The sequence below is a fragment of the Sceloporus occidentalis genome, unplaced genomic scaffold, assembly GCF_023333645.1.
Source record: "Sceloporus occidentalis isolate IW3139 unplaced genomic scaffold, rSceOcc1.0.p SCAF_284, whole genome shotgun sequence".
NCBI lineage: Eukaryota > Metazoa > Chordata > Lepidosauria > Squamata > Phrynosomatidae > Sceloporus > Sceloporus occidentalis.
Window position 1 is genome coordinate 581,150 of NW_028317264.1, and position 25,303 is coordinate 606,452.

The 25,303-nt window shown below is 42.2% G+C and overlaps 1 protein-coding gene across 1 annotated transcript; it reads left to right on the top strand.

The window, feature by feature from the left end:
* The first annotated feature begins 3,467 nt into the window (after positions 1-3,467).
* On the top strand, positions 3,468-25,293 carry LOC149275482 (transcription intermediary factor 1-alpha-like). The gene is made up of 19 exons (XM_089504672.1): positions 3,468-3,789; positions 17,051-17,169; positions 17,297-17,447; positions 17,985-18,114; positions 18,235-18,351; positions 19,365-19,479; positions 20,389-20,535; positions 20,716-20,830; positions 20,953-21,239; positions 21,500-21,700; positions 21,946-22,116; positions 22,360-22,483; positions 22,755-22,821; positions 23,136-23,310; positions 23,478-23,794; positions 23,912-24,038; positions 24,277-24,351; positions 24,682-24,834; positions 25,093-25,293. Exons 1-19 carry the CDS (start codon positions 3,468-3,470, stop codon positions 25,291-25,293), a joined length of 3,114 nt encoding a protein of 1,037 aa, XP_089360798.1.
* Positions 25,294-25,303: the final 10 nt, after the last annotated feature.

Genomic DNA, 25,303 nt, shown 5'->3' on the forward strand with positions numbered 1-25,303 from the left:
TAAAGCCCTTCCCTCATACTCACACTTGAGAAATGAAACAGAAAGTTGATGTCTGAACCGTACCCAGATTCAGGGCCGGCCCAAGACAAAATGCCGCCTGGGGCAAAGTTTAAAATGCCGCCCCCCCCTTTATCTACCCTGCCGCCCATTATCTACCCTTCCTCTCCCTCCCTCCCTATTATCTACCTTACCCCCGCTTGTACTTACCTTTCAGCAGTCCTGCGGTGAGTCTCCCTGCTCGGTCTCCCTGTCGGCTTGTAATGCTGAGCGCCGGAAATTACGTCATCTTCCGGCGCTCAGCATTACAAGCCGGCACCGAGATCGAGCTAGAGAGCTCGCAGTCGCAGAGGAGAGAGAGAGGGGCGCCGAGCAGGTACTGACAACTTGGTAAGTGAAAACCACTCGGCGCCCCTCTCTCTCTCTTCCGCTTTTAAAAAAAAGGGCTTGGGGCGGCAAAGTGCTGCCCCTTCAAAAGTGCCGCCTGGAGCAGTTGCCCCACTCGGCTCCATTGTCGGGCCGGCCCTGCCCAGATTATCTGCAAAAACTGGAATTTGATGTCTGTGGTATGTTTATAGATTAATTTATCTGATTTCAGGTTACTTGGACCAGAGACAGGTAAAAATCCCCCCCCCACCCCTTTGTTTTGGGGAGTTTGTCTGGATGGATCTTCTCTCTTGGAATATGGAGGCCAGGTCCTTAGTAGAGCGAAAAAATACACATTCAACAGTCAAGGAACAAACAATATTATTATTATTATTATTTATAGCGACGTCAGATTCCGTAGCGCTGTACAATGGGTAGAGAGGACATAAGAAGTAGTATGTAACATAACAATTTGACTTACAGAGACAACAGGCGAGGAGGAAATTCTATTCCATTACTAGTTATGGCCCACATTTCACACGAATTTGTGACAAATGTCAAAAAAAAACAAGAGGGACATCCAATGAATGAAACAAAAAAATGAAGGAGAAAACTCTGAATATTCATTTGAAATTTGTTGGTTCTTTTATGTATTGAAGGTGGTTTAGTGTTTTTTTTTTTCTGTAAGGTGTGTAAGGTGTTATTTCCTTCAAATGCTGAAAGAGCCAAATGAAATTTCATTTTTTGGCAAAAACTTAAGGTCCGCAGTCTTAATGTTTTCATTTTTTTACCCATATCTGTTCTCCTATGTAGCTTACAAACCAGGCCTTCCATACCCTTCCTTTTCACTGGAATTATGTTTCGGGTTCAGGTTAAATGATTTCCTAAAGGTTTTGAGGGTTTAAAAAAAAGAAAGTTTCTTACAACCTATATGCATATAGTGAGGGTCCTGTGTTTAAGTCCCATTGTTTTGAAGAACTGTTTGCTTGTTTTGTTTTTCTTTTGTGTGTCTTGTTTTTTTGTAATTGTGTAACATTTGCCTTTTTATTATTAAAATATTAGTAATCCAAATCTGTCTTTGGGTTCTAGTATTGATATCCGCAAACCCTAGGAGAGGATAACACGTTACTGTAATGTTATTATCTAATTTCTATAGGATATATATATATATATATATATGTGCCAGACCTCGCGCTGCCTAATGTTGAGCCGACAAGAGGGAGATTGTGAGCATGGAAGTGTAATTGTGTGTGTGACATGGATGTGTAATTGAGTGTGTGAGTATGGATGTGTAATTGAGTGTGTGAGCATGGATGTGTAATTGTGTGCGTGAGTATGGATGTGTGTACGTGTGTTAGTATGAGTAAGTGTGTGTAATTTGTGTGTTTACATACATTGGCCAGAGTGTATGTTGGAAGGAGGGCAATTTTCCCCCAGGGCCCTGTGGTCTCTAGTTACGCCCCTGACTTAGCTCCTTTTCATCACTGCCTGTTCTATTCACCTTGATTGTTGATCTTGCCTTTCAAAACCAAATGCGATCATTACCTGTATCTCTGACCTCATTTGTTTACTCCTTTGTTATGATAAACGCTTCCACACGCAACAGACGCTAACCCCAAGGCTAATAACGTCACCTCTACGAAGGCAAAGCTAGGTCCATACATAATCTTCATGGACATATTTGTTACAGGACAAAGAATTCACAATTTTTAGTTGAAGCAAACACATTTTTTTTGGTAACACCTAGATCTGCACATTCATTTTCGTGCCAAATTTTACCGTTTCGTCCATTCGTCCGAATAATGAATGAATGCAACACTGGACGAAAGTAACGAAAAAGCGAATGCGCGCGATCTGAAAAATCTTCGTTCATTCCTTGCCGCGGCTGCCATTGTAATTCTTTGCGCTTATTTCTTGTTTCCATGGCAACCGAATGGACGAACGGGATTTCCGAAAACAAAATTTTGAACGAAGACAGGTGAATTTTGACGAATATGAATAAAATCCCCCCCCCCCGAAAACGAACTTTCTGCCGGCGCCCAAGTCTAGTAGCAGCCACGTAGGATTGTATATGCTCATGAATGATATAAATACTCCATATTCTGCCGATTTAAGACGGCTTCTTCCTTCTACTCTCCGTCTGTGTGAATGAATGGAGAACAAGAACTATTATCAGACAAGATCTTCCAGGAACTGATTGTTTACTCACACCAGGGAGAGATTATGGCATTTACCTAATGACAGTAAATACAAACAATCACCGGTGCCAGGAAACCTGTACAATAAAATCAGACTTTCCCACTCTGAAAAAAAAACTCAAGAGTACCCCCAACTCTGCAACACGGGACACCGATCCCCGAAAACCATTGTACAGCGCTACGGAACTTGATGGCGCTATATAAAACAATAAATAATAATAATAAAACTGGAGCATTAGCGCTAATTCTAATTGTTTTACAACTCTCATAACTCTCAGTCATCAGGTGGATGCCTAGAGGTGACAACAGAGGGATCAGAGTCTAGCGCATGGTTTGTAGGCTACAACTCTCACAACTCTCAGTCATCTGGAAGGTGCCTAGAGGTGACAACAGCCGTCTTCCTGGTGCTTTGTGGCTGGGGCCTTTGTTCAGGGACATCACCCACCCCCACTGAGTGACAAAGCCTCAGCATCACAGCGGCGTTTGGTCCTGTACCCAAAATACATATTCATGAGCATAAGGCCACGCCCATTTCAGTTTAATATTCATAAGAAATCATTCCTGCTGGAGGAAAGCAGCGCGCACGGCGTCCAATGACAGAGAAGAGAGAGAGGCTGTGTTAGATTTGTGTAGGGAGGCTTTGGAAGATACCACTATTTGAACGCTTCTGGGGCGGCACAGGAGGGCTGGAAGTTAACTTCCATTAGTTTTCCTATCAGACATCCCCTGCTCCATTGTTGATTGTCATTGGTTTAGCCCGGGGGGGGGGGGCGTGGTGAGTTTGGGCGCACAGTCTGCGTCCGGCACTCTGGACTGTCGGATGTTTGGTAAGCGCGCTGTTCGTGAGGCCGATGAAGAGGTGGTACCCGAGCGTCAAGAGCGCAGGAAACTACGAGGACTGAGCTAATGGAGGGGGCCGCGGATAAAGAGCCTCCGGCCTTCTCGATGCCTCAACCCCCGCCGTCGTTGTCCTCTTCTAGTACGGAGAATGAGGCGGAGAGCCGCCAGGACTCGGAGGAAAGGAGCGGGGACAGGGCCGCCCTCAACCTGCTGGAGACCTGCTCAGTGTGCCGGTTGAATATCCAGAGCCGGAGCCCTCGCTTGCTTCCTTGCCTGCACTCCCTGTGCCTGCGCTGCCTGCCACCTCCGGAGAGATACCTGAGCATGCCCGCTGGGCCCGTGCAGCACGCCGCCCCGGGGCCCCCGCCCTACCCCGGCACCGTGCAGGGTGAGTCCCGCCTGCCCCGAACCGAGCACGGCCCGAGTACACCGACGGAGGGTTACTTATAAAGCTGTGTGCCCCCTATGGCATCTGCTTGTTTCTGCAGTGTGTATATAGGGCAGTCTGCTGTATCTATATGTTGCTGTATCTATATGTTGCTGTATCTATATGTTGCTGTATCTGCTGGATGTATAGGGTCACTTTGGGCGATATGTATAGATTCTGATGGTCCTATATACCAACTGTATCTGCTTACTTTGCATACTGACACCCCGAGAAGTCTATATGGGAATGTATTTGCTAGATATATAGGTACTCTTGGAAAATGTCTACCTGTTGAGTGTGTAGATAGTCTGACTCATTCCAATTGTGTGTGTGTTATAGAGAGATGAACCTATGTACAACCTAGATGTTCATAAGAACGTCTACGGGAATCTATATGGGACTGTAAACTATATGTATTCTGATGGGTCAGTATGTTAGGCAGCCTGGTGCCATTACATTATGTATAGGGGACTTCGAGACCTACGGCTGGTGCTGGAACTGGTGACTGCTGGGCCTATATAGAAGTGTTCAACTGGATGTATATAGAGTGTATCTGCTAGGTCTATATACATTGGCCGGTAAAAGGTAAACGAACCCTATGGAATGATCCGGTTTTCAGCATTGTTCATAGAATGCGATCTACATCTAAGTCGCCAGTAAAGACGAACACCATCGTGTTAAGCTGCATCACCCAACTTCTACTGAGCTTCAGCTGACTGCAGCTGCCTGACATTATCCCGTATGATACCTTCATACACCTGGGAATTCGTTGAACCTGTATTATACCTTCATACACCTGGGAATTCGTTGAACCTGTATGATACCTTCATACACCTGGGAATTCGTTGTCTCCCCCCCCCCCATGATGGGAAGCTGTCCAAGCTCCGAGGCAGCAAAACAGCCCTAAATCATGATGCTCCCTCCGCCATACTTCACCGCTGGGATGATGTTTTCATGTTGGTATACAGTGCCCTTCTTACTCCATACGTTGAACTGCGTGTTCTTTGTGGAGAGCCAAGGTGCTATTTGGCATTTTTTGGGGGAGCGCAGCAGCTTCTTGCATGATGTCCTGCCATGAACTCCATGCCTGTTCAATCTTTTGCGTATGGTAGACTCACGGACAGAGATGTTAACCAGATCCAATGATTCCTGCAAGCCTTTAGCTGCTCCTCTAGGGTTTGTTTTTACCTCATTGAGCATTCTGAGTCGTGTGCCATGTGATCTTGGCTGTGCGCCCACTTCTAGTGAGAGTAACCACAGTACTAAATAGTCTCCATTTGTAAACTGCGGACTGATGAATGTTAACGCTTTGAGATGACTTTGTAGGCCTTTCCAGCTTTATGGAAATCCAATGATTCTTGACTGCAGGTCTGGTGAGATTTCTGTTTTGCGAGGCATGGTTCACATCAGCAGATACTAATTGAGAATAGCGAACTCCAGGTTTGCTAACTCCTGACTCCAATTAGCTTTTGTTGAAGTGATACGTCTCCAGGTTCATGCACTCTTCCCAACCCATACACGGTGAATGTTCGATGCATTCAATATGGACAAGAACAATACAATAATAGGTGTGTTAGTTACAAAAGGTTTTGTTGATCATTCTAACTTAAAATATAGAGGTAAGGTTTGTGTAATTGTAAGGTGGGAAATGTTGTCTAATGTTACTTAAAGGCAAGAGTTTCCATGGCCGCTCTGATGGGAACTTTCCCTTAAAAAAAGTTTTACAGAAGACAAAATGCTGTAAATTTATGAACTTTATCAGCATTAGTTTTAATGTAAATAAATTATTGTATTTTTATAACCTTATTGCTGATCCCACTGTATACACGCAGAATAGGCTTCTAAAAATGTAATGTATAATGAATACATTGGATTATTTAGTCTATCAGGCTGTAGAATCGAGTGTTTTTTTTCTTAAACAAAATTCCATAGATTTGCCCAACCGTGCTCCTGCGTTTTTTTATTTTTTATTTTTATATGCAACTAAATCTGATAGTTCATGCGTCTGTTAGAGCGTTCAGTGAACTCGTTTTCGGAAGCTTTAGATGCATTCTCAGTTTTTTGGTCCCATGAAAAAAACCCCTACGTGAGCACAACCCCCAGCGCTGTATACAGTAACCTTGTTTTATCTCGTTTTATTCCAATAAACTTTCTGGAGGCCACCATTGTTCATCCTTTGACTTTCCCGGCTCAAACACCACACTAGGCTGTTGCCTTATGGGAATGCTTAAGAAGTCCATTCCTCCATAGAATTAAATGAATCGGACTGTTTAGTTGGGTGACTTAGAATGACCCAGTCTTAATCACCCAAATAACCACTGACTAATGACAGTATATGGAGCATTCATTGGCATTCCTGTAAGCCAACAGCTCAGTGTGATGTTTGAGGAAAGTCATATGACTAAAAACAATGGCCGCCTCCAGAAAGTTTATTGAATAAAATGAGATAAACCAGGTTTTTGTCGATGCCGACCAGCATTACTGTATACAGCACTGGTTTGTGTGTGTGTGGGGGTTATTACTGTATACAGGGATTGGTGCGCAAGTAATCCCCCCCCCCATGTATGAACGCATAAAATTGAACATTCTGCAAAAATAAGAACAGTTCTTTAACCCCTTGATGACAATTGCCGGTCCGGGCACGTCACGGAAATTCAAGTCGACCGGCACGTCTTTAAACGGGTGCAGAAAGCGATCTATTTCCGCTTTCTGCACCGAAATGGTGTCGCTGGAATGCCTCGATCAGGAGGCATCCAGCGACACCAAACACTTACCTGGGGATGGACTGTGACGGCTCCGGAGAGCGGTCACAGCCGCAGCTGCCGGTGATCTTCGCCATCAGCAAGATGGCGGCGGCCCGGGAAAAAAAAACAATAAAGACTAAAAAGTTCGCTAGACGGTCTCCAGACCCTCTAGAGAACTCTGGCTCCACTTGCAGGTTGAATATAGGTACTGCATTCAACCATGCAAGTCAATGGAGCTCAGCTTTCTAATCACAGTGTGATTAGAAAATATAAATAAAAAATAAAATAAAATTAATAATAATTAGAAAAAAAGTAAAAAAACAGTAAAATGTAAAAATAAATTCCCACTGATGTCACTATCAGGGGAACCTTCAAGTTGAATTTTTTTTTTTAAAAAAATAAAAAAAAAAGGCAAAAAAAAAATAATAAATATATATATATATATATATATATATATAATAAAAAATATATTTTTGTGAGCAAGTCCTAAAATTAGCATATTAGCTTAAAACAATTCTCGCATGGAAAGAGTTAAAATACTGGCATATTAAATGCCCATGGGGTGTCTACTTTTAAAAAATGTATGATTTGATGGGGTAAATTGAATTGGCCGGATTCAACAATGTCCCAAATAACACGGGGGGGGGAAGGATGGCCACACATAGTAACATAGTAACATAGTTCATAAGGTTGAAAAAAGACCAAAGTCCATCAAGTTCAACCTATATACATATTGTGTCCCTACTGTGTTGATCCAGAGGAAGGCAAAAAAAGCCCTTATGAAGCAGATGCCAATTGCCCCATACCAGGGGGAAAATTCCTTCCCGACTCCAAATATGGCAATCAGAATAAATCCCTGGATCAACGTTCTGTCCCTATTAATCTAATATCCATAACTTGTAATATTATTGCTTTCAAGAAACACGTCCAGGCGCCTTTTGAACTCTTTTATTGAGTTTACCATCACCACTTCCTCTGGCAGAGAGTTCCATAATCTCACCGCTCTTACTGTAAAGAACCCCCGTCTGTGCTGTACTGTCCCCTTATATATTTATACATAGTTATTAAGTCCCCCCCTAATTTCCAATTAGAAAAATGCACACGTACCAAATGTGGCCTTTTAGTTCCCCCCAAAAATGACAAACCCATGCATGTGGGGTATCACTGTACTCAGGAGATATTGCTGAACATATTGGGGTGTCGTGTGACAGCGGCATAAACCAGGAGCTGTAAATTCATACATAAAGTAGGTGTGTGTGGGGGAAAAATACACACACAAAAATACTACTGCAAACTTTGAAAAAATGCTGGTGGTAAAATGTGTGCATGCAAAGAGTTAAAATACCAGCATTTAAAATACCCTGTGGTGTCTAGTTTTCAAAAATATATGGTTTTGTTGGGCACACTGAAATTGCCCGGCTCAAAGATGTACCAAATAGGGCATGGGCAGTGGATCCCCAAATGCCAAAGTTCAACATTGAAAATGCGCATGCCCCAAATGTGGCCCTTTTGCCCCCGAACAGCCAGGCAAAATCATTCATGTGGGGTATCACTGTTTTGTGATAGTGACATATACCAGAACCTGTTTATTCATACCTAAAGTAAAATGTGTGAAAAAAACAAATGCAAAAAAATTACTACCATAAAGTTTGACAAAGGCTCATGGTAGAATAAGTGCTTGGAAAGGGTTAAAATACCAGCATTTGGAATACCCTGGGCTGTCTAGTTTTCAAAAATATATGATTTGATGGGGTAAATTGCATTGGCCGGCTTCAAATATACCCGAAATGGCACATGGGGGGAAGAATTACCAGATTTGGAAAAAATGGCTTTGAAAAAGCAAAACACTACCTGTACTTATTGCTCCATAACGTGCAGAAAAAAGCAAAAAAACATTGGGTATTTCTAAACTCAGGACAAATAGTAGAATCTATTTAGCAGGTTTTTTTATTACCTTTTATAGATGAGTAAAAGATTTTTCAACTAAAAGTTAGAAACAGTAATTTTTTTCTAAATTTTTCACCATATTTTATACTTTTTTTAATAGTAAATAATATAATACAATCAAAACAATGTCATCTAAAGAAAGCCCTTCTTGTCCTGGAAAAAACAATATATAATGTGTGTGGGTTCAGTAAACGGGAAAGAAGAAAATTACAACTAAACACGAGCAGCGCAGAAATGTTAAAACGGCCATTGTCACGAAGGGTACAAAAAGTAAAATCAGCCTTTGTCACGAAGGGGTTAAAAAGAACAGTATTTTCTTTATTTTTATTTTTTTCTTTTAACCAATGTTAGTAAAGAAAAAACAAAAAACAAAGGGAAAATTGGTGGTAATTCCTCTGTTAAGAGTGACTTATTTATTTTTATACTTGTCCGCATTGTGTAAAGCAGTCTTTTTCAGAGCTTCTCCAAAATGCGTGTTTTTAGGGTCTGCGATAAAGCCCGGGTGCATCGATCAGTGTCCGACCTGCAATTATGAGGAACCTGAGGCAAGGAGTTAATGAACTTTGGTATGAGGAACAATTCCGTTTGGTGCAAAAGCTTTATGAATAAAGGTGGAGATGCAACTCAATTTTCTGTGTTTTTATTATTTTTTGTTTGCTTTTTGACTGGTTGTACCGCCGACTCTGTTTTTGTGCGACCGAACAAACTAAAAGCGTCTTAGAGGATGCTTATAAAGCTCCGTGTTATCATTAGCTGGGGGTCAGGATTAATCTTGTTAAATGGATACATAGTATTCTTATCTGCAACTTTCTTTGTTGGGCTCAGAAAGCAGCTTATCTGTTTCAGAAGGGTCTTCACTTATCAAAAGGGTCTTGGTACAGTTATATGGAGAATGTCTTGCTTCTGCATGATAACTAATCTGCTGTGTTTTATGCGCTGACGTCAGCTCGTATATCGTTGCTATTTTAAGGAGATAAAACGTTTTCTCTGCTTCTACATCTTGTATCGGAGCTGGAGGTCCTCCCCCTCCGCAGAACTGCCCCATATGCGTTTGCCCCTTTTCTTGGCATGAGATATATTCACTGCAAGGCAGTCCCAGGTCTGTCTCGGAGAAGGTTGCCGGTGGGGTGTTTGAGGTGTCTTCATGAGACAGGCAAGGAAAGCGCACCTATTGATTTCAGTGTGGTTGCTTTCCTGACGCTGATTGGCTGCCTCATGTAGCCAATGAGTGATGAGAATCCGCTGGTGGAAGAGGAGGCTGGAAGTTGCAGCACTGCAACTTCAGCTTCTAAGGTAAGTTTATATTTTTAGCAATGCATATCAGAAACATCCGGAAACATTTGGGATGAGCTGACTGCCTCCTTGAGGTACAACACAATCCTAAGAGCTAGCTCAACCAACTAGGGGGACACAGTTCAAATGTTGAACCGCTTTGTGACTGGTGACGTACCGAGTACGTCATTGAATAGTGAAGGCAGGGAAGTTGAACCCATAACTCTCCGTTTAGTGAATAAACCCCATATATATAAAACAAACAAGTATCCGCCTTTAAGTGACATTAGCTGAGAGAGTCATGAGATATACCTAGACTGAAATGGATGTGTACGAGTGTATTTTAAATCACTCGGAGGGTTATGCTGTAACGATACGGGCTCACCTTACAGAAAACTGACCATCGGATCGCAGCTTCTAAACGGGGAATCCACACACGATCCAGCCGACGAGATTAACAGCCGTCTGTGAACACGTGGCAAGCAGCCACCTGTTTTGAATATTAATAATGACACAATTATGAATAAAATTTCCCTAATTTAGTGAAATTTTTGTTTTGTTTTACCGATTCCTTTGATTTTATTCTGTCTATAAATGGTATCAAGTAGTGAATACACTTCCCACAAGATAATCCTGATTAATAAAAAAAAAAATAAGAATAAATCTTAGAGCAAGAACAAATGGATAAAATGTGAGGACATTTTATTCTGCAAAAACAAACTTTTAAAAAAGAAAAAAGTGCACTATATTTTAAAAAAATATTTTTTATTCCGATATAGTAGGAAAAAATGGGTTTTAATTCCAATTTATTGGAAATGGTGGGATAGACCAATTTACGAAGCAGCAGCTAAGAGCTCTGATCAGTAAAAACATTGGTAAATGCCAATCAAAGAATACCATGGAATATAAAAAAAAAATAATAAATCCTCATCTTGATTTTCTTCCAGCACTGGTTGAGATGTGAATGGTGTCTTGAAAATGTAAAAATTTTGTGTAATTTTACAGAAATTTGAGACACTCGATCACCGTCAAACGTCTTAAGGGTAAAGCATAAAGTTAGTTGTACAAGAGAGTGTGTCCTCGCGTGGATACATTAGATGTAAAACTTGTTGCCTTTTTATTAAACATCCTATCAAAAGAATTTTAACTAAGTAACATAAGGTCTCCTGTCCATGTTCTCATCATCTTTGAAATGTGATGCTTAAATGTTTACTAAAGATCATTTATACACAGTCTATTAAAGCTGCCTCCTGCTGGCAGATCTGCCCCGATCTGCCCCATCTACTACTGTTTTCCTGCTGTAAAGACTCAAACCTTCATTAGTCCTTCATCTCGTTTTAGACTCTTTAGCTGCAGACCTGGAGGCGGCCATTGTTATCAGTCATGTGATATTTTGGGTGACTTTCCCGGCTCAAACACCACACTGAGCTGATGCTTTATGGCAATGCTAATGAGCTCTGTTCTTCCATAGACTTTCATGAGTCGAAGAGTCCTTTTGGCGATTAAGACAAAGTCATTCAGTTTTGTTCCAAAGGGCAGTATAATAGGGAGTTGATGTTTGTCTAGTTCAGACCTCTCAAGTCAGTAAGCTGTAAGATGTTCCTCTGCAAAGAGTACAGTACTGAAATTGTTTTGAGCAAAAACATATTTTTCTAGTGATTTTAAAGTATATATTTTATATATTCTATCTCTACTAGAAAATATACATTCATTACTCCAGTCCTCCCGCATACAACTGGCTGGTTTATTGAGAGATGTGTGTTAATGAGCAAGCCAGAATTTTTAATATAAAATGTTTGAGAATTAGTTATCTACCTTTTGAATATTGTGTTCTGTGCAGAGTAGAATAAAGTCTCGGATGAATTGACGATTATAACTTAATCTTTATAATGTCTAAATGTATGTCTACAGTCCAGTCTATTACTGTAAATATAGGCCAATAGTAGAGGGGGGTGTTATGTTTTTGCCTTTCCCAGTTTAAAAAAAAAAAGAAAAAATACCACCCCCCCTTGCTGGATACGTGATGGAAACCTTATATACGGATCATTCAGATTTAATTTCAGCAACGTTAAAATAATAAAATCAGCCCAAGGTACCTTCCTTACGGACCTCGGTAGTTCCTTTTTAAAAGTAACCTTTACCTGGCAACGACCGCTTCAGTCTCTTGGTGCGTTTTGATTAGATTTGTGCAGTTAGGGTGCACCAAACCATAGAACGTTTTCTCTTTGCCTCGGGGAGACATCTCGTTGGTCGCCATCTTTCTTGAGAAGAGCCGCCATGCAGGTCTAATTTATTTGAGTGGAAGAGACCGACCTAACCCAGCTGCTCGCAACATCTCAAACCTGAGCAGATGTCCTCCATAAAATAAAATTGAACTTGAAATTTTAATCCTTCCATTGGGTTTTTACCGAGCGCCTCTACGACGGTCAAGTTACACGGTGCCATTTGCCAAAGCTGGTCAGTGTTTTTTGATACCAGTTCTTCATCCTTGAAAGTCAAGTTAGAGCACCTGTTATTTAACCTATGACTAAGTCTACTCGTTGGACGAAACACGCCAGGTGACATACCAGCATGTGATGTTCATCTTTTCCTAGTTTAAATTTATCTCTAAAACGCCTATAACTCCCAATGACGAGCTAAAAGCTGCCAGGTCTGTCGGCGGTTGATTTTATTTACTTTTACGACCTTTGCTAATTGTCTAATGAGTTTTGAGTCATTCTTTATAACCCGTAACCACGTTTTGCTCTCATGAAAATAGTATAGGCTTATTTTCAAAATTTGTTGACAAAAATCGACCTTTACACTCTTGACTCTCGACACGGCGAATGGTCAAAGAGTGGTTTTAAGTCTCTTGGCCCCATAGACCACCAGGGACGGACTGTCTTCATCTTGAGGGACTTCACCGTACTATTTAACCTTAAACGTCACATTTTATGTAGGAGATCAGGTGGCTATTTGGTAACTTTAAGAGGAAGTTCATTGGTGGTTCCATAATAGGAACCAAATAAAGAAATTGGATCTTTTTAATGTGTATTAAGCCAACCGCCTTCAAGTCTACAAGAGGATTGAGGTACTTTTACTAGCCACTTATGTAACTGGTTACTTTTTGTCTTCTGGAACTCGACAATCGTACGTCGAAATTGTTAAAACCAATCACATTTTTATTTTCAAGATGGTACCTCGATTTATCAACATTCTTTGTTTTGGCTCTGTTCTATCCCCCCCTTCTTTAGATTTAATTAAAATTGACTAATGGGGAATACTTGAATAACACTTGAAATTCTGCTTAAATCTTAACATCTCAGCTGTTGAGTCAGGATTTTTATTTTCCCTTATTAATTTTATTTTTTATTTTTTTTTCTTCTAGCTCTGCGGAGCTTTCTAAGAAGATTAATGTGACGCAGTATTTTATGTTGGCCTTTGGAACTTTTTATTTAAAATATACATTGCCTTCCCCTCGCTTAAATTTTTAACTAGGGTTTAATTTTCTTTTTTTAGTCTTAAAATTTTTAAGTTCATGGAAAGATTTCCCAGCTTGATGAAGTGGTGTTTTTGAATTTGAATGTTTTTTTTTTTACCCCCCTCCCCTTTTTTCTGAATGGTTTAACCTGTTTAAACCAGAGACGTTCAGGCTGGATGTTTTCAGCTCAATCCAGATGAAACCGGTTTGAGGCAGTTCCCAAAGCCTACAGTCCTGCGTGCTTAATGGAAATGTGATTTCATTTTAGATTGGTCTCACAATCCTTACTGGTAACATTTTATCATTACGAGGGCAGCAAAATAATTCTAGGCTCCGCTTAGAACGTTATAAACGGCGATGTACACCCAAAAAAATAAATAAAATATTAAAAAATGTAAAAAATATTTGTATTGCTTTAATTGGTTATCACCAATTTGAAAAGTTCGTCTTGAGATGTAATTCACGTTTCCGGTTTAAGAACAGAGTGGAATTTGTGTAGGTTACTATCAATGAGATGGACCTTTCAAATCAAATTCCAGTTGTACGTTCAATAATATACACTACTTTTTTTTCCAATTTGGGGTGAAATTAACAGGTTTTCACGAGTCCTGGTTAAGTTTTATGTCTAGGTTTTCCATTTTTTTTGGGGGGGGGTTAATTGGAAAGTGTCTAATTATGAGTTCTCTAGTACATGACACGTTGTAACAAAATATCTTTTGGGATATAAATATGTTGGTCAACGTTCTCCTGTTCTTTGGATTTGCCTGATTATATGTCCTCGTTACCTTGTTCGTTTACTTTGGATTGAAGCCGCTTGGTTCAGGCAGCCATTTTTGGTAAATTGTGGGTAAAGAGGCGGAATTATGGGTAAAGAGGCATGGGTTCAAGACTGGAATCGCAAACAAAAAGTATCGAGCTACAAAGTAGTCTTGTTGGAAACGCCAAACGAGGAATGAATTCCCGTGTTTGGCCGGCAGTCTGCTCTTCCGAGCTCGTGCGTTAATTGGTTGAACGGTTGGCCGTGTGATCAGATTTATTAGATGACTTTTGAATAAGGGTTTGGGGGATTTTATAGCGAAGAAGAAAATACAATAATGGACAGGATTAGTCAAAGATTGTTGATGCAATGAGAAATCCAAGGCCATTTTGGAGTCAAGGTGGAATTTTTGGAGACATCATTGGAAATCGCTTTAATATTTGGTCTTTTTCTTCTTCTGGATCTTGAACTTGATTGACTTGTCCCCCCCCTCCAACCTAAGTTACCGTTACCATAAAATACTACCAAAGGAACCCATCAAATCCTTGTTTAAGGTATTAATTGGCGTATCCGATATAGCTTCACTGATACGACATACCACGTTTTTTCCCTCCTCTTTCACGTTTCGTATTCTGAGCGGGTCTCCACCTTCCCTGAAAAAAAGGAATAGCGGCAGATGATTCAGATTTAGCAAACAGTTACCCAAGCCTCATGAGACCAAATGTAATAACGAGGTCCGTGCGAATCTCAGGTTTTAGTCTGAATCTAACTCGACATACAATCGGGACTTAAAGCATTGGAATCAAATTTCCGGCACCTCAATTGACCAATCGGAACAACGAATCATGGAATTCTAGAAAAATGTTGTAAATAACATATATTACATGGCAGTCGGTCAACAAACAAGCAGAATGGTATGTCTCCTCAAGACCTATGACGCTTTGCATGGTCATAGTAATAATAAAACACTATGAAGATGAGGCGCTAGACAAACCTCTGGTAGGTTCAAGGTTAAGAAGCATTTTTTCGTTTTCTTTACAATGATGGACAGTCGACACTGTGTCTAAATTCTATTCCGCTCTATAACGGGGAGTTGCTGTGTGACCTCATCTATATGTTGGTGATGTTGGGAGTGGACTAGTCATCTTAGGCCAAATAAACCTTTTTTTTTTTTTTCTTTTATCAGAAACAAAACATTACCTGTCATTAATTTGAAAGTATGTATATATATATACCGTATTGGCTCGAATATAGGCCGCACTTTTCCCCCCCACTTTAAGTTTTTAAAGTGGGGGTGCGGCCTATATTCGGGGTCTAGCGCCGGGCAGGCAGCGGGGTTTGGATACAGATCCCCCGCAGCGGTGCAGGGGACCTGCATCCTACTCCCCGATACGCTCAGACAGCCTCCCCTGCCAGCACTTCCCACGGGGGGGGGTGCCGGCATGGGAGGTTGTCGAAGTGCATCGTGCGGACCATCCCCTCCGACCTCTGCCCCCCCCCCCCGACTTACCGGAGCAGACTCCCGGGTGTCTTGCGGGGCCGGCGGGGGACATCTACGCAATACGCGTATACAACTTCCGGAAGTTGTATACGCGTATTGCGTAGATGTCCCCCGCAAGACACCCGGGAGTCTGCTCCGGTAAGTGAGGAGGACAGTGGCAGCATTTCCCGGGGAGGGAGGAGGACAGTGGCAGCATTTCCCGGGGAGGGAGGAGGACAGTGGCAGCATATCTCGGGGAGGGAGGAGGACAGTGGCAGCATATCTCGGGGAGGGAGGAGGACAGTGGCAGCATATCTCAGGGAGGGAGGACAGTGGCAGCATATCTCGGGCAGGGAGGAGGGCAGTGGCAGCATATCTCGGGCAGGGAGGAGGGCAGTGGCAGCATATCTCGGGGAGGGAGGACAGTGGTAGCATATCTCGGGCAGGGAGGAGGGCAGTGGCAGCATATCTCGGGCAGGGAGGAGGGCAGTGGCAGCATATCTCGGGCAGGGAGGAGGGCAGTGGCAGCATATCTCGGGCAGGGAGGAGGGCAGTGGCAGCATATCTCGGGCAGGGAGGAGGGCAGTGGCAGCATATCTCGGGGAGGGAGGACAGTGGTAGCATATCTCGGGGAGGGAGGACAGTGGCAGCATATCTCAGGCAGGGATGAGGGCAGTGGCAGCATATCTCGGGGGGGGGGAGACAGTGGCAGCATGTTTTTTTGGTACTTTTTTAAAGAAAAAAACTTTTTCTTTAAAAAAGCACCAAACTTTTAGGGTGCGGCCTATATCCGAGCCAATACGGTATATATATATAATCAGACACACTTTCAAACTAATGGTTTTTATTTGGCTGTTCAGCATATCCCATGATCAAATGGCGGCAATTTCTAAAATGTTATTGCTCAACTTTTTTTTTAAGTATTTTATGCTTATGCATCTGTACAGAGCCTTTGTTTTGTTTTTATTTACACTATCCTTCTGTTAGCACTCCTGGCTTCATCAAATGTTCTGCAAGTTATTCCATCTTTACAAAGTCACCTCGTTCTTCCCTTTCCTTTTCGTCAACAAGAAAGTGGTGTCTTGCAGCGGTCATCGGGCTTCAGAAAGTTTGCTAAATTATTTTTGTGGGTTTGACAGACTGCATATAGCACTTGTGCTCTCCATGGATTCTTGTTCTCCTCATACAAAATGGCAAGCGTGAAAGGCCTTGGATAACATCAGATGCAACTTTTATGGCGATGGTGTAAAAGTATAACATTAAAATGTAACTTTTGTGGGGAAGAGCTCCTGGATAGTGTGTTGTGGGGTGAGGCTGCTGGATAGTGTGTTGTGGGGTGAGGCTGCTGGATAGTGTTGAGTGCATGTTGGCAGAGAGGCTCCAAAAAGAGAAGGAAAGAAACAAATGCACATGAAGACTGGTACATGTCCTATTTATTTATATATATATATATTATGTATTGAGTGACACCCAAATGTCTGTTCAGCTGCTTATTGGACTCTACAAATGGCTGCAATAAGTTTTTATTTTTATTTTTTTTTATTTTTATTTTTCTTGCGTAGTTGGCGTTATCCGTTGTCCGCAATGTAATCAGGAATGCGCAGAAAGAGATATCATCGAAAACTATTTTGTTCGTGACACGACGGAGGTCCCAAGCAGCACTGTAGAGAAGCCAAGCCAGGTGAGTGCACAGCGGGTTGGCCAATCAAATTACATTTTTGTCTGGTCAATATTTTCCAAAATCAGGCTTGTATATTTTTCTAGAATTTTTTTGCTATTTCTTATAATCTTCTTTTGAATTTCTTTAGCAAGTGTGTACAAGTTGCGAAGATAATGCCGAAGCGCGTGGCTTTTGCGTGGAGTGCGTGGAATGGCTGTGTAAGAACTGCGTACAGGCCCACCAACGGGTGAAATTTACCAAGGACCATACGGTGCGGCAAAAGGAGCAGGTCCCCCCTGGTAATAAAACCGTTCAACAAATGTAAAAGATTTTTTCCCCCCAGATATAATTTTTTTTTTTTTTATGGATATACCAAATATATTCTCATAGAAATATTTCCCTCTATGGTCAGTAAAATGTAAATTTAATGTAAAATGAAATTAATCACCTCCCCTGTAAAAATAAATAAAATAAATAAATAAATGAAAACATTTCAACCCACAGTAATGTTCATTCTTAATTTTTTTTTATCCCTTGTATCTTCTACTTAACTAATGTCTGGATTCTGCAGTTTTTGTTCCAAAATGCCGATTGGAGCCAATGCGATTTTTCAAGTTTATATTAAAAAAAAAATAATAAATAAAAAATAAATAAGCAATTTGATTTTATTTGGAACTTCTACAGTATTTCATTTCTATCCCCTTATATAATCCTGCACTATGTCCAACTTTTTTTTTTCATTTTCACAAAACTATTTTTTTAAGTTTTAAGGTAGACATAAACATTTATTTTTATTATTTCAGGGTATTTCTGACGCTGTTCTTTTTCCACAGAAGCAGTTGGTGTAAATAGCCAGCGTCCTGTTTTTTGCCCTTATCACAAGAAAGAGCAACTGAAATTATACTGCGAGACTTGCGATAAGATGACCTGCCGGGACTGTCAACTTCAGGAACACAAGGAGCACAGGTATTCCACGTGCGGTCCTAGGATACCTCCTATAACATACAGCTCCGTTAAAATATTCCATGAAATCATTGGTTGCGTTACCTTCCCCCCCCCACCCCACACTTTACCTTCTGCCATTAGGTATCAGTTCATCGAGGAAGCTTTCCAGAGCCAAAAGGTGATAATCGACACTTTGATCGCAAAATTAATGGAGAAGAACAAATACATAAAGTTTACCGGAGACCAGATTCAAAATAGGTGCGTAGTACTTGGCAACGTTCTGAAAGGGGATCTGCCGTAACTATTGGCCGTAACTATCGCCAAGCTGTTGGGTGCTTCTGTGGCTGTAAGATACACCCGTTGTACAGCGCTACGGAATTTGATGGCGCTATATAAAGCAATAAATTATATACAGTATTTACCGTTTGTAGCAGTGCATGGTATGCGTAAAGTGATCTATAATGTATTCCTATGTTTAAAATGATTACTCGCTTACCCATGATCCGCTATTTGTGAATCTAGTTTTTACAAGCTGGCAGCCTCTTGTTGACTTGTTGCCCGTGATGACGGGTGCAATGCCACCACGTAAATATTTGTCACCAGTGGCGACGGGTGAGCCCACGCAAGCCACACGTTGCGCCAAAGACATCTTTATTTGTGACTATACTCTGGCTTTACATCCAGAGCTTTGGATGTTGGCTCAGGCTAGTCCAGGCTCTTAGTGCCAGAAATCTGGCTGAGAAAAGAGAGGCTCCCTCGATTTTACACTATATATATATATATATCTATATATATATATCTATCTATATATCTATATATATATATCTATCTATATATCTATATATATATATATATATATATATATATAGTAAAATCGAGGGAGCCTCTCTTTTCTCAGCCAGATTTCTATATATATATATTTTTTTTTTCTAATTAATGGTGTGTATATATATATATAGTTGTTAACAAAGTGCTGAATAAAAGTGCATTCCTTTGGGAATGAAGCCTTCTCCGGGCGCGTTTTGTGTACAGAGTCTTCGTGGGGCTGGAATGTTCCGATATTTGCATGCAGCTTGTGCTCTCCTCGAAATTGCATTACCGTCTGCCGCATTGCAGTCCCTTCATTCTTACTCTGTGACCGCTTTACGGCAAGACCCGCTAACATTCTCACCGTACATTTTTTTTTAAAATTTGTTTTGCATTTTGTAGAGCCTGATATAAACGTATATATTTATATTAATATATATTTGTGTTTATTTTGTGCGATTTAGGATCCTTGAAGTAAACCAAAACCAAAAGCAAGTGGAACAAGATATAAAAGTTGCAGTCTTTACCCTCATGGTGGAAATTAATAAACGAGGCAAAGCCCTACTGCAGCAACTGGAGGTAACCTGAACCATAAATACCGGCCGTGCCTCGCATGCTTCTCTAGCTGTTTTGTTTGCCTTGGCTCTCGAGCGAGTTAAAGGGCTGCTCGTGTTTATTTTGTAAAAGCCACTCATAAAGCGCTCAAAGAAGTATAAAATTCCATATTTTACTGAAGTCTTAAAAGGGTAGTATTTAAAATACTCCTCCTGGGGTGCAACGATTCTCGTCGCTGATCAGTGGCAGGAAAGCACTCCCGTTGAAACGAATAGGAGCGCTTTCTGCACGTGCACGTCGAGTCCTTGTCGGAGCTGACCGGTGGTAAATATATCACGTGGCTGGAGAGGTGTTTGGCCGGACCCATCTCCTGCATGGAAAATAGTGGATGGTGGGGAAAGGGTCAAAATGCATACTGTGGGGGTTCTGCAGAATCTCTCCATGCGCTTGTAAGGAGGGCACCATCTAATATCAAGGGAACCCCCAGCTATTACATGCCTAGCGGAGCCAATTTTCTTTTAAATGGCTTGTTCTTTATTGCCGTTGTGTTTTTACTATTTCTCAGGTATTCTGCCCGTTTCCATAGTGCTGAAGATTTTGATGATAACTAATACATCTATATGACCGTGTGTGTGTGTGTGTGTGTGTGTGTGTGTGTGTGTGTACGTTTGCTTTGAGATGTTTGCTGTTTCCCTAGCCTGTAATTTATTCAGCTAAAAGCTAATGCAATCAGCGACTGAATTTAATGAATCGACTGGTAGCTCATTAGTTTGATTGAGAAACCTCTCCTGAGCAGCGCCTTTCTAAAATTAACTCTCGCGATGCCTGCGCCTAATAAGCTGTAGATTCCGCCCATATCCGGTCTGACGGCCGGAGCTGGTTCCTCCCGCACCGCTGAATTGTCCTCGTTCTAAACTCTTCCCCTGGGCGCAGGCGTTGGCCAAGGAGCGCCGTTTGAAGCTTTTGAAGCAGCAGCACGAAGTAGACGGGTTTTCAAAGCAGCTGGAGCACGTGGTTTACTTCTCCAAGTGGGCTGTCGGCAGCGGCAGCAGCACGGCGTTACTCTACAGCAAGCGCTTGGTGAGTCCCGATCCTACCGGCCTTTGGTAAATTGAGATCTGCCTTATCATCCAATTAACTGAACCGATATAAAAAGTGGCATCTTTTCTTTGAAAAATAGTTTTGGTTTTTTGAGGGTCTTTCAGAAGTTCCAATTAAACTCAAGGTTAACGGTATAGGTTTTTGTTTTCCCTCTTTCAGATTACCTATCGCCTGCGCCACCTGCTTCGCGCGAGGTGTGATGTCACCCCAGTGACCAACACCGTCCAGTTTCACTGTGACGCAAACTCGTGGGCTCAGAATATCTTCAACCTAGGTACTAAATTTCCCCCACGTCGATTCTGCTCTTAGTACCTTTCCCGTTCGTAAGTTAATGGAACTTTAAAGAAAAAGAAAAGTTTTATGTTTTGTGCATCGTGTTTGTCGTCCGTTCCATAGGCTCCCTGGCTATTGAAGAGGGAGATCCCTCTCCTCACACGACTCCTATGGAGGTTCAGAGTTCTCAGGGGAACCAACCCGTCAGCCTGCTCTCCAAGTTCCCGACTCAGATCAGCCTGGCCCAGCTGCGGATCCAGCACATGCATCAGCAAATCATGGCCCAGCGGCAGCAGGCACAGCGCCGGCCGGCCCCTATGGGGCTCCAGAATCCCACCGTGCCCCCACACCCTATGGGCATGAATAACCCTAGGGGGCAAGGCCCCGTACAGCAGCAATCCAGCAACCAGGTAAGACTATTTATTTATATATATATAATATATATATATAAAAAAAAACCCACAGTAGAAGTAGATCCTGTAACAATGCGTTACCATTTTCCTAAATATTTGAAGTTGTTTTTCGAATGGTGAACAACTTTCTGTATTTTATAGCTGCATCCGCGACGCGCTGAGATCTAAGAGTGGCCGAAGCGTGTTTTGGGGTGTTTTGCTTCTTACTTGGCATTATTTTTCTTTTGACTTGCCCTTGCCGCTGTGTTCCTGAACAGGTGCAACGTTTTGTGAACGTCCAGAATGTGGACCCTCGCTCTAACGGCATGCTAATCCCCGGTCAGCCTGTGCGCTACCCTCACAACCCTCAAACCGGGCAGGAACAGCAGAATATATCGCACGTGCAGAATATGCCACGAAGGCCGGGTCCTGTCGGTCCTGTGAGAGTTGGTTATATGCCGCAGCACAGCATGAAACAGGTATGTCGTGAATGCTATGTACTAAACGGACAGCCCCTTTAAACGGCGAGTTATCAAACCTATGTAAGGTTTAACATCATACTCTTTACCTAATCAGCCACTAATTCTGCTGGCGCGTTTCACTTTCTAGCTAATATAATAAATGACCTTATAGTTCTTACCCGTTTACTTTTTCATATATTGGCGCAGGAGCATTAGAACGCTCGATCTGATACCATGTTTTTTTTTTTTGTTTGTGTCACAAGTGGCAGGCCAGCGGGGGTCCGGCAAGTTCATCCGCCGGCAGCTTCACATCCACTCCGTCCAGTCCCACGATTTCCAGTGTTGCCAGTAGCGAGGGCAAGCGCCTGTCTTCACCCATTATGGACTTGGTGATTTCCGCCGCCAACTCGTTTAACCTCCCTCCCCTGCCAGATGTAAGTTTCACTTTGCTCTCATTGTTTAGACGACGCAAGCAGTTTTTGCCTTTGAGATCTGAGCCGTGCCAGACCGGTCTGCATGGTTTTTCTCTAGCGTTTAAATATCTGTAGAGTCTGGAACGCTGGGTAGGTTGTTACTTATTTGCATTGACTGCTATAGCTTGTGTGTTCTATGTGTAAACGTTGATGGTGGTACTTAATACATTGTGCTTATATATTGTATGGAATTTTGTCTTAAAGATTGACAGTACAGCCAATGTCGCCCTGGACAACGTTATACGGAAGGACGGCAGCATTGAAAGTCACAGACAGTTGTCTCACCGAACTGTCCAGTCTCCCAACTCATCCGTGCCGTCTCCTCTAGGTATCCCCTTTCTCCCTCTGCTCCGGCGGAAACTATAGTGAAATTTATACTCTCAAAAATGTGTGTTTTTCTCTAAAAACTTCACACCGGTGGTTGGGCGTTTGAAACATTGCAGGCTACTTGTTTACAAGCATAAGCAATATCAGAACCTGCATTGGTTACTCTTAAAATAGACGTTGGTGTGCCGTAAACGTGTCTGCACAGCCTTCATGACGCGTTGTTGGGGTTCTTTGCACCAATTAATTTGTAGCCGTTTATTTATTTTTTTTAGGATCTTCAGCGGGAATTCACGCACCAATACGCACCTCGAGTGCATCAAGCGTCGGAAGCAGGGAAAGGTAATGAGATTTTTCAAGCACGTCTTGTTTTTTTTTTTTTTTGAAGGGATCGAATAGTTAAACGCTTCAGTTCTGTAGCCCACGTTTTGTGCATTGCCGTGCTCTTTCTTCGTCAGTAGGCAACACCTAATCCTTCATATTGGGCTGTTTATTAATATATGTGTGTATATGTATGTATATTTGTGTGTAATATATATATATATATATATAATATAATGTGTGTATACATGTCACTATTGCATTGAATATTTTTACATTTTTCTTAAGGGGTGCAACCTTGATTCCCAGTCTTGTTGTTTCATTCTTCTCTCCAGTTCCGGCTCCTCTAGCAAACCCACAGGTGGGGCAGACTCGACACATAAATTCCCGGTGGTAAGGCTGGAGCCCATCAGAATAAAAGCAGAGAACCCCGCGGAGAACGAGCCTCTGGAGTATCCAGCGGTAGTTGTGAAACAGGAGAACAGACGGCGACAGTCAGCATCCCGCAGCGTAAGTCAGAATTCTGTGTGCGACAATTATTATTTTTTTTTTAGCCATGTAGACTTTATTCTGCTTGGGCTTTGATTGCCTGTCCGTTGATTATCATGATCGGCATGTTTTATTCCCATTGTGAACTCTTATTCCTTTTTAATGTAATATTTTAATCCTCCCTTTAGTCTGAAGTCTCAGGAAGCATCTTAACACCCATGCTGCTGGACAGTAACGGTAACTGCACCGCCAAGGTAGATTCTGCCCCCCGAAGAGATGCCCCCGACAGTACCGGGGACCGACATGTTTTACAAGATCCCCCCCCCTACCCGGGAACAGACGACTGGATTTCTCAGGGTCGCGCGACTGAGGACGGCAAGGAAGACGACCCGAACGAAGACTGGTGCGCCGTCTGCCAGAACGGGGGGGAGCTGCTCTGCTGTGAGAAATGCCCAAAGGTTTTCCACCTCTCCTGTCACGTGCCTACACTCAAAAACTTCCCCAGGTGAGATACGTTGGATGAAATGCTTCCTGATACTGACAATTAAATGGGTGAAATGTCCGATCCCTAAACTTTTTTTTTTTTTTTTTTTCCCTTCCTCTTTCACCCGCCTCGTCTTAGCGGTGAGTGGATTTGCACTTTCTGCAGAGATCTCTCCAGACCGGAGGTAGAGTACGATTGTGATGACCCGTCTCTGGCGGAGAAACGGAAAGCGGTGGCTCAGTGTATGTTACCGTTGGACCAGAGAGTAAGTATGGCTATCGCGGTCAAAGGAAGGAGTTTCTAAGAACGAATCTAGGTTTTTAAACATTCCATAAAGCAATTTCCGAGATGCTTCCAATGAATCAAGATCTGGAAACATCTAGGTGGCGTTGGAATTAGAGAGAGATCTGAATAAAACAATTTTAGATCCTTTAAAACGGAGCAAAGCCAATGGTCGAGGTGCAGTGCCAATCTGAATCCTGTCTTTCTCCCCTTTTCTGCAGAAGTGCGAGAGGCTTCTCTTATACCTCTTCTGCCACGAGATGAGCCTCGCGTTTCAAGACCCCGTACCTCTTACTGTGAGTGATGTTGACTGTTCATTGAACTTGGCTTTGTAACAGACAGTACGTAGCGGTCGGTAAAACAGTCTGATTCATGTCTGTGACCGCAGCAAGAACGCATGCTAAAAACCCACTTGTTTCATTATGTCCAAACAGTTATGCGCTCTGTGTTATGTCCTGCTAACCCGTTGTACATCGTGGTGGAATATGAGGGCGCTATATAAACTAATAAATAACTGGTGTTGTATGTATGTTAAAACCCAAAGCATGTTCTTGCAGGTGTCGATTTGGCTTTAGTCTGGACCCGTGCGATGCTCCTCTTCATACCTTGTTCTGTCATTCCTTCAGGTGCCTGATTACTACAGAATAATAAAAAGGCCTATGGACCTTTCGGCCATAAAGAGAAAACTCCAAATAAACAACTTCCCAAACTACTCTCGCCCGGAAGAGTTCATCAGCGACGTCCGGCTGATCTTCAAAAACTGCATGGAATTTAATGAGGTAACCGTGTCCTAATTAACAGAAACTTATACTAGATATAGGATGTTACAGCCTGCGTAGTATCCTCACCAGGCGCTATACATCACTCCGCAGAGCGCCAGGTTATGACATCATATCTGACGGCTCGGCACAGAGGACAGCGGCCGCGGAGGGGCAACTAGAAAGTCCACCTAAATGCATCCCTCCTTATTAACCCGTAGATTAGAAATTGTTTGCCGTTACCCAAACACATTTTTCCCCCTTTTTTTTCTTTTACAGCCTCAATCAGAAGTGGCTAAAGCCGGCATTAAACTGGAGGCGTACTTTGAGGAGCTGCTTACAAATGTTTACCAGGACAAAAAAATTCCCAAAAGCGGGAACCACAAAGACGAATTGGGAGTGAGCGAGGACTCCGAAGATGAATTCGTGGCACCTCGAAAAAAACGTTACAAGGGCGAGGAGCGCCAGATATTCAAATGAACTCTTTTCT

Excerpts from the sequence above, each read along its gene's own strand:
- LOC149275482 (XM_089504672.1), top strand. The coding sequence starts at position 3,468 with ATGGAGGGGGCCGCGGATAAAGAGCCTCCGGCCTTCTCGATGCCTCAA. Across the intron at positions 21,701-21,945 it reads CGCAGCACAGCATGAAACAG|TGGCAGGCCAGCGGGGGTCC; the intron begins GTATGTCGTGAA and ends TTGTGTCACAAG. Across the intron at positions 22,117-22,359 it reads ACCTCCCTCCCCTGCCAGAT|ATTGACAGTACAGCCAATGT; the intron begins GTAAGTTTCACT and ends TTTGTCTTAAAG.